The 9,763-nt window shown below is 41.2% G+C and overlaps 1 protein-coding gene across 1 annotated transcript in view; it reads left to right on the top strand.

Annotated features, from left to right (window-relative positions):
* The window catches only part of GABRA5 (gamma-aminobutyric acid (GABA) A receptor, alpha 5), a 57,382-nt gene that overhangs the window by 25,698 nt on the left and 21,921 nt on the right, over nucleotides 1-9,763 (top strand). The window contains exon 5 of the mRNA XM_009998785.1: nucleotides 1,555-1,637. Coding sequence (XP_009997087.1) covers nucleotides 1,555-1,637 — 83 coding nt within the window. The remainder of the gene's footprint in view (nucleotides 1-1,554; nucleotides 1,638-9,763) is intronic.

The following is a 9,763-nucleotide window of genomic DNA, read 5'->3' on the forward strand; positions in this document are numbered from 1 at the left end:
AGGGATTCAGAGAGGGCACAGGAGCAGCCCTGGCACCACCAGGGTCTTTGCAGCTTCTAAGACAGGTAGTGGCAGCCAAGTGTCCTCCAGCCTTTTGTGCTACTTTTTCATTTAAGACAGGTGAAAATAATTTCTGGAGGGACTCAGTTAAATTCCACTAGGTCACAGTCACTGTGCACCTTATCTTCACTTCTCCATGTTTACAGCCTTCCTCATTACACACAAAGGTTATTTCCAGAGATGCAATTGATAGGACAATTAGGTGAAACAGAAGGTCTTATTCACAATTCTGCATTAAATTGTCCTTCAGTTTCTTATTCCATAGCTGCTGTCTTGGTAAGATGGATGTAGAGATCCTTCCTTTGATGTTTGCAAAATACAAGTATATGTATTAAAATGTTGTCAAGCTGCATCCTTTGAAACAACATACTTGAACTGTTGTTAGATGGAGACAGGAGATGGACTGCAGTAAAACACACTGGCTTTCTTATGGCACTTTGAGCAAGGTTCCTGAATTTATCAAGAAGATTACATTTGCAATACTTGGTACAGAAAATATAATTATGTGTGGGAGAGATGGTAGCTTCTTTCAAGTACACGTTAGAGTGATTTTTATGAAAAGGATGAAAGTTTTGGGCAGGATGGTACTAGAACCAGCTTGTTTAATTCATGCCTCAGTGACTGTGGCTTTGCTGGTTTTGGTGCCCAAGGGTAGCCCCTACTGCAGTCAACTCTGTATTTTAGTGATTTTGAGATATTTTTTTTTACAAAAATAAAAGTTCTTTTACAAAAAGTTTTTTTTACAAAAAAAAACGTTTTGCCTAAGGGCAGGTATTTCAGGCCTCACTAATTTGTTTTCTGTATTGTAAACTTTCTGCCTGTTCTTAACAAATGATACATTATCTCTGTTCTGAGCTGGATTTTTTTTTTTTCCTTCTGCTTCATACAGTGTATTGGCTTCATATTTTCTATTGGTCTTTAGAGTTTGCCTTTTTCCCTCTCTGTTTCCCAGCTCATCCTCATTATATGAACTCAAGCCATTGAATCTGTTGCATTTCTCTGTGCTTATTTTGCCGTTTCCAGCTATTGGTAAAGCTCCAGAATTTCTGTGTGTTGGCAGAGAATGGAGCTATTTCCCCCAATTTATTGTTCATGTAGCTGGAGTGCCCCAGCAAGGCATCATTGTGTTGTATTGAATAGGACTGGCTGAATGCTGTGCCATCTGTACACGTGCAGATTTTTACTCTTTATGATCCTTTGGATGGAAGTTCTTGTGGCAAGAATACTCACTTTGGTGTGGTCATATGAGGTGGTAAGTGTATATAGGTGGGGAGTATGGCTACATGTGCCTGTTGTGGTAGGAAGGGGTACTTTTGCATTCTGGTAGTAGAGTGTTACGGATTTCTTTGCAGATATTTGCCTGTTTGGGCAACAGTTTGGTAAGGAACCAGGCTGCCTTCCAGCAGAGCCCTGCACATGCCGGCACTGGGCCTAAAGGGAAGGCACCAGAAAAAAAACCCAAAACTTATGTGTTTTCTTTTTACTTTCCCACAGATTGACCATCTCTGCTGAGTGTCCAATGCAGCTTGAAGATTTCCCCATGGATGCACATGCTTGCCCATTAAAATTTGGAAGCTGTAAGTTCTCTTCTGAAATAAGAACTGGAAAAATCCATTGTTATCTGCCTCCTTGTGTTCAGCCACATCTTGTAGAAATTGTTCACCTTTCCTAGCCCCCCTCCCCTTTTAACATTGCTCATTAGCACCCCCAGTCTGTCACCCCTGCCACTATCCTGCTGCTCATTTTCCATGAGTGTACTTTATCTGGCACTGCTGCTTTTCAGCTCAGCTGATGGGTGATATGTCTTATTTATCCACATCAAGAGTAACAGCCACTCTTAGGTGGAACAGTAGGTGGAGACAGCTAAGTTCATAACTTGGTTTTACATTTGTAAAAAAATGGAGCTTTCATTGGACAGTATCAGCTTGATGTGCTCTTGTGGTATTTATGTGACTCAGACTGCAGTGCAATATCTCTATACTGCAGATTTTAAAAGAGATCTAGAATATTAAAAGAGGAAATGTCTTTCCATTTGGCTTTGATAAATCTAGTCCTGTATCTTGTTACATGATGTTGCATACACATGTATATATGCACACATTATTCTAAACAACCTGAATGATAATTTTTCCTCAATTCCAAGCCTCTAATCCACCCCCCACTGCTGCCTTGCTAGAAGATTACTTTAAAAATAACCTCAGGGGATCAAATGGTTATATTTAAATACAAAGCTCCTAATTAAAGTACAGATGAGACTACTACAGTAGACATTTTTTTATTTCAGTAATCAAATCAGGGGTTCCAGGTGCAATCAGTGTCTCTAAAGACACGTGAAAATTACCAGGCTAGTCCCCAAAGCCACCTAAGGTCAGCATTTTGCAATGTTTTTTCAGTCGTATCAATTTAGAGTCACTAATCCTAGCAAGATTAAGTTTTGCTTCTCGTCTGTACTAGCCGTGGTTTAATCCTGGCTAGGCATTGTCTTCTAGTGATCATACTAAGAAATAAAAACAGTATTTACATTTACGATTACCAAATTACCAAACTTGAGTGAACCTGATTTCACTGCCTAATTCCAATCCAGATAGACCCAGTTTCATCTAAATAGCCACCAATATTTTCCAAGGCCACTGCAGGTTCAACTGTGTCCGTTTACTTCAGCAACATTAATTTACAGCAAAGCCTATCTGACTTTACACTCAACTTAAAAAATTACATGCAAACCATCCATTTCATTCCAAACTTAGAAATGGGAAACCACCTCTCAGGAAAGTGTCATTATTTCTATACAGAGTTAAACAAAAGATACTGCAAAGAATTACAACGAAAAAGAAAAGCAAGTTGTTCTTCCTGGTATTACATAGTCTTTACTGATGGAAAAAGCTGAAGTCATACCTGTTGATCTCTAGTGCAGATTGTGGAACTGGGATATTCTCATCCCTGGAATGCCTCATCCCTGGAAGTGTTCAAGGCCAGGTTGGGTGGGTCTTTGAGTAACCTGGTCTAGTGGGAGGTGTCGCTGCCCATGCATTGGTGTTGGAACTAGATGATCTTTAAGGTCCCTTCTAGTCCAAACCATTCTGTGATTCTATGATACATTGGATAGTTTTATGAAATCTTGAAAATTATGCAATATAAAACTAAAAGATACATATTTAAATGAAGAGTCTGATGCAGAAGAGATCTCAACCTTAAAGCTCAACCTTAAAGTTAAATGGATGCTTCAATGAGTTAGTAGATTAGGTGCTGTAAGGTGCAGGTTCCAGCTTTCCATATAGTAAGACACACACAAAAACACCAAACATGAAAGTGCAGAAGGTAACATTACTATAAAAGCTACAAACTTTTAGAAGGAGTACAGTCTTCAATAGTGTTGACAAAAACCCAGCAGTTTGTCTGAATGCAATTTTATGTTCTGCTTGGGCCAAATGTGTTACACATCAATCAGCTGTTAGGACACAGGTAGTTTTAACCCAGGGAAAACCCAACATTTATAAGAGATACTGAAGGCTGAATATGGTTTTAGTCCATGCTCCTTGTCACACTCAGTATACAATCTTAGACTATGTTTTATAATCTGTTACAAGGCTAAGCCCTTCCATGGTGTATAGACATGAAGGAAGCCATTTGGCCTGTGCTAGTCCATCCACACCAGTAGCCTCTGCAGTAAGTGAATATATAGGGACAAGCTATAGACAATGTTTCAGCCTTGGGAATATCTGTATTACTGATCTGACTGCTCATTAATAATGTATTGTGATTTAATATGCAGATGTTTGCACAAGTAGCAGCCTCTAAGTCAGGGTTTCTTGAATTAGCCCAGATGTATTTTAGGAAAATAAAATATTTATTCCCTGTTTACAGCAATATGGATTTGCATTAAGTCATCTTCAAGCTTTTGCAGCAGGACGAAGCCTAAAGGGGTATTTATACACAAGCACATGCCCTTTTTGCTTTAGCCTTCATCTCTGTCTTTCCCCAAAGGGTTTCTTCTTAACGGTCTGCGTACCAAGAAGGGCTTTGAAAAGCCTCAAGGAATAGCATCAAAGTAAATGTTAAACACATTATCAATAGAGCAGGGAGGGTGGAGAGGGGACGAGTGCTGACAGGTCAGAGGGTGGAGAGAGCAGGGCAGTGAAACCAACCAGCTAGCTCAGGGGCAGACTGGCAGCAGGAAGGATGCCAAGAAGCGACCATCACAGGCAGGAGCAGCTTATTTTTCTGGCTGCAGGAGTGTTCACTGCACTTGGTATAATTTAGCAAGAAAAAGGGAAAAAAGCCCTAATGTTTTCCTCCAATATTGAAGAGAAGGAATGTTAATCTTGCTCCCAGAAATGAAGGGAAATATTGAATTCTTATGTCCCATTTGACTGGTTTCTTGCTATGTTAGAATTGTGGGAGGTTTTATGGGCTTATGAGGCGTTATATATATAACAACAGAATATTTTGTAGAAATAATTAAAAGCAAGGTCAGATACAGGAAAAAGGGTATAAATTTACATGCATACACCACCAGCCTAGATATCTGCCAAGCATTTAAAATGCCAGCCACAGAAACAGTACTTCTTAGTGCCCTATGTCACATCATGAAAACCCATGCTGGCGAGAAGGCAGAAATTCAAGGATGGCATCTGCTGAACTAAACAGAGCAGGCTTTAGTTGTCCTACTCTTACATATAATTCCTCAGTGCTCAGAGATGGCACGACCAGGTGGATCTGCTCCGTGAGGTTCTCTCTCTCCAGGCTTGCATCCCTGCTAGTGATAAGGCCACCTACAGAAATTATCCTGCAGAAATCTCATGTGGAGGTACAAGGGAACTGGAGATGGTGCAATAGACTCACTCACTTTGAACGGGGTGCCCGGTGGGTTTGGCTGTGGCAGCCTGTGCATTGCCTCGTGGTAGCATGGGAAGGATGCTGGTTTCTTCCACAGCCAAGCTTCAAATAAACTTCCTGTTGTGGTTCTGGCACTGACCCGAACTCTTAATAAATTTGCTGGTCAAACAGCATCTGATGAAATGTTCTAATGCCAGCCACATTTTTGGCTAGCAGCATCTTAGCCTAAGAAATTCCTCCTTTCCCCCAAGCTATTTCCAATGTTGGGAGAAGGAATTTGATAAGACAGCAAGGACATTAAAGCTAGGAAGCTTAAATGTTTCACCTTTTCCATTGATAGGCCTTAAAAATTCAAGAAAAGTCTTGTTTAGTACATTTTCCAAGGACCCACATGTCACCAGAAAGGTAAGTATCATTATCTCTAGGGCAGCTGAGGCAGAGAACTTAATTGACTTTCCATAAGGTCAGACAGCAAATCAATGTCAGAAAAAGGATTAGACTCAACTTCTTTGGTTGAAGAGACAGATGTCTAATCCACTAGACCGTGAAGACCTCTGCCCAGACAACTGACTTAACTCCTAAATCTCATTTTACTCATGCATTAATTATATCAGTTTTACCTAGCTCACAGGATTGCCCTGAAGATGAATTAGTTAATTGCTTTTAGTGAATGTTAACCAGTGCTTTGACAATGTGGAGTCTATTTATGGTAACTGTGTCTTGAAGGCATAGTCTTAGTATGCATAGTTATCATGTCTTGTATTGTGGAACAGATAAATGCATGAATCTGCTGCCCACTAGTCCCTTGGCTGTGAAAAAAACTCCTATTTTTAGAGTAAGTGGAGAGTCTAATGAATATTCTGAAAATAATGAGGTCCCCTAGCTCATGAGCAGGGGAAAACTGGGCCTGGTGTTTATTGCTGATTAATTTAATTTGGCTATGAGGATGGTGAAGGTTGATCACTGTCAGCCCAAAAAGGAGCTTCCCAGCTGTTTGTGAGAAAACAGCACTAGGTAGAAGTTGTAGCATATGAAGAAAGTAGTTGGCAGAGTTTATGTACATCTTCCTTTTTGACAGCTCAAACTCAGGCACGGTGCCTGCTGTGGTCTTTGATAAAAGGAAAGTGTATGGGGTATTTCTGTAGCAGGAGACAGGCTCAAATTATTTTCCTCTGAGGTTGCTGATGAAGTCAGATCAATGAGGAGACAATAACTTCACTATTATCCCAAGGTTTCATTGCAAAACTTAACATTAAGGCATTCACTGTGCACAAACTATCCATGCACCTGCAGCCACTGTGGAATTTCTCCAGAAAAAGTATTTTAAGAAAATTGCCCTGATGGTGATGTTTCCCTGTAATGCAGGGAGAGAATTAGCTGAGGTGGCACTGAGGTGAAGGCACCTACAGGTTTCTTGATTTTGCGCTTCCCCCCAATAGCACCTGTGAAGCTGCAGGAGAACTGCAGGCATGGAGGGAGAACTTCAAAACAAGAGCCTTCAAAATAGACTCTAATCTGGTTTAGTACAGTGTCAAAAAGAATGTATTCAGCCTCTCAAAACCTGTGGGTAGGATTCTTGTATAAAAATACAAATAAATGAATAATAAATAAAGAGAAATGTTAATTTTAGTAGACTTTGAAAAGGGGAGATGGCTCTTTGGTATGTTTTCCTGGGTTGCTCCCAGGGAGAGCTGGAACAGCAGTCTCACATGTAGAGGCAGAGCTGTTCTCTTACTCATCTCTTACCAGCTGGCCAGAAGAGGTTCTTAAGTCCATCCCTCAGACTGGAGACAAGCAGCACTGCTTGTTGACTTTGGTGGGAAGCGTTAGTTCCCTCTTCATGCAAGGGCACATGGAGGGACCAAGGGACGTTCTCTTTGAAGTGCTGAGTGGCCAAGTTCAAGACTAAGTTGTTATTTTGCAATTTAAGACAAAAGCCAGTTAATACAGAAATTATAGGTTTGGCCTTTATGCAGTGTATTTAAGTTTTACTTGAAGTCAAATGTTTGAGCTGCCTACTCATGTAATGTATTCTCTTACATTTTCTCTTTTCACTTACATGATAGCTTATGTAGACATCTCTGTTGCAATGGATATTGAATGACTAAAATAAGGTGAAGCTAGATTAATACTAAAAATGCGTAATCGTAAGATATTGGATGTAATTCTTTGGTCCCTCTTCCTGCTACATTTGACCACCAGTTACTAACCACCACTTTGGTTGGAATTCTTCTCCCCTAATTTTTAGCTCTTCAGAAGACAGGTATACAAACATTGAAATTCAGAGATGCTTGTGGAAGTACTAGACAGGCAGTCTAGACAACTGGCTTGGACCAAGGGTGTAATTTTATTTAAGTTTAGCTAGCAAAGCATAGGGTACAACCCTTAGAATTAGTGGAGGAGGTGGAGACCACCTAATAGTATTGCTGTTACTAGCCTCTATTTTCCTTGAAACCATGGACACATCATTAGTTGTGGCGCTGTGTTGTTTAAAAAATTCCATTTTTTTCACTCTGAAGTTCTTAATACACAGACTGTTGACTGAAACATACTCAAAAAATCATAGAGATTCATTAGAGCCACAAGGCTCCCAAAATCTACTGCTGCTCTTACGTGTTCTGGGACATGGGAATGCTCTGCAGCAGAATGAACATGATGGCTTGGCCCATATCAAAAGTCCTTGCATCAATGGTAAAGCCTTGGAAAATGGACAGGATAGATGTTTGACAATTTTAGATAGATATGTCACATTTAGTTATCTAGATTCTCTTTATGGCCATTGAAAGGAACTAAGTACTTCTGTAGTGTGGTTTATTAGAACTATTTTTGATACCTACCTAAGGATGAAAAGAATCATACTGTAGAAGTTCCTATTTTTCTGCAATAGTAGCTGAGATTTAGCTAAGTGTATTGTACCCTGGTCAGAGTAACTTAGAGTCGATTTTTCTCTACATCACTAGCCCAGAAATATATTACTTTCATTGTACTTTGTTCAGAAACAGTCACTGCTGTAGATGAGTTAGGTGTTACATATGTTGGTGGTGAGCTTTTGTATCTCTCCTAGGTACTATTTTAGCTATTTCTGCTGGATGACCCGTTTTTCAAAGGATCTTAATAAAACAGTCAGTAGGGCTCTTCAGTATAAAGACTTCACCATTTCTGCAAGCATCTGGATGTGAGCTCTGCTGTTCCTCCTGCGTTGAGTGGAGTGCGTTATATCAATAGATACTCAAGCTTTCTCACAGGTGGTTCAGCATAGCCTGGACTTTTTTCAGATACATATTTATAGCAATATGGACACCTTTTTAGCTCAGTATTTTGAACAGTCAGTGCTGTCAGCAGCTTCTTCCTTGCGTAAAATCCCATAGTCAGGATAGAGAAATGCAGCCTTGGAGGATAACATCCTGGAGGGCAGGAGATTCAGCAAGCATGGTGCATTAAGTATTTCAGAGATCTAAGAAGCTTTCTCATCAGGAATCTACTTAGAAATTAAAATGCGGGGCTCTGGGCCTGAACTGTGTGGTGCAGGTTTCTGCAGCAGCTATTATTCTGGGACCCCAGTCTGCATCAGAACATGGAAATGAAGAAGGACTTGAGAGTGATGGTGGACAAGAAGGTCAACAGGAGCCAACAATGTGTGCTTGGAGCCCAGAAATCCAACTGTGCCCTAGGCTGCATCAAAAGAAGCCTGGCCAGTAGGTCAAGGGAGTAGGTCAAGCCCTTTACTCAGCTCTTGTGAGACCCCACCTGGAGTGCTGTGTCCAGTTCTGGAGCCCCCAACAAAAGAAGGACATGAAGCTCATCAAGAAAGTCCAGACAAGGACCGCGAAGATGCTGAGAGGGCTGGAGCACTTCTTCTACGAGGACAGGCAGAGAGACAGTTGGGGCTGTTCAGCCTGGAGAAGGCTCCTGGGAGACCTCACAGCAGTCTCCAAGTATCTGAAGGGGCTACAGGAAGGCTGGGGAGGGGCTTTTTACAAAGGTTTGTAGTGAGAGGACAAGGGGTAATGGATCAAAACTTAAAGAGGGGAGATTTAGGTTAGACATTAGGAGAAGATTCTCTAATATAAGGGTGGTGAGACACTGGAACAAGTTGCCCAGGGAAGTTGTGGAAGCCCCATTCCTGAAAGTGTGCAAGAACAGGTAGGATGGGGCCCTGAGCAACCTGATCTAGTGGGAGGTGTCCTTGCCCATAGAGAGGGTATGGAACTAGGTGATCTTTAAGGTCCCTTCCAACCTAAACCATTCTGTGATTATATGATTCTCACTCATCTGGTGGGTTTCCCAGAGAAGGGATACCTTTTAGTTGGACAAAAACGGAAAAGGACCCTTTCTGGAATTTCCCTAAGATTATCAGATCCATCAGTTTTTCTTCACCCATTACAATGACAACTACTCAAGACTTTCTAGAAAAGGCTGGAGAAACTGTGCCAGTATCCTCTTTTAAGTGTTTGCTGTTGCTGCCGTTAACTAACTTTTCAAAGACTGTCAAATACACACGGTTATTGTTTGCACTGAGCTAATTCTAAAAATCCATTAAAAACGTGGTGTTTGCTACTGTCCAGTTGTCTGGGTGTGTGACTGCTTCCCTGTGAGACACTGTCCAGCTCTGGCTCCACCGCTTTCTACTTCTGGTCACCTCCTGTTCAGAAACCAGAGATTATTTTTTTCCCCTTTAGGTGCATAACAGAATGAAAAAGGGAGTTTGGAAACAACAGTTGCTCACACAGAGCATTTGCTACATGATCCAAAAAGCTGTTGTCTTCCCCACTCGGCTTGCAGCCAGCACTAACCCCAGGCTTCAAACCCTGCCTGACATGCAGCAGGAAAGGGGTTGGCTCCCTACCAGCCTGGAGCAGCCACTGAG

The sequence above is a fragment of the Chaetura pelagica genome, unplaced genomic scaffold (genome assembly GCF_000747805.2).
Source record: "Chaetura pelagica isolate M959 unplaced genomic scaffold, ChaPel_1.0 scaffold120, whole genome shotgun sequence".
In the NCBI taxonomy this organism is placed as follows: Eukaryota; Metazoa; Chordata; class Aves; order Apodiformes; family Apodidae; genus Chaetura; species Chaetura pelagica.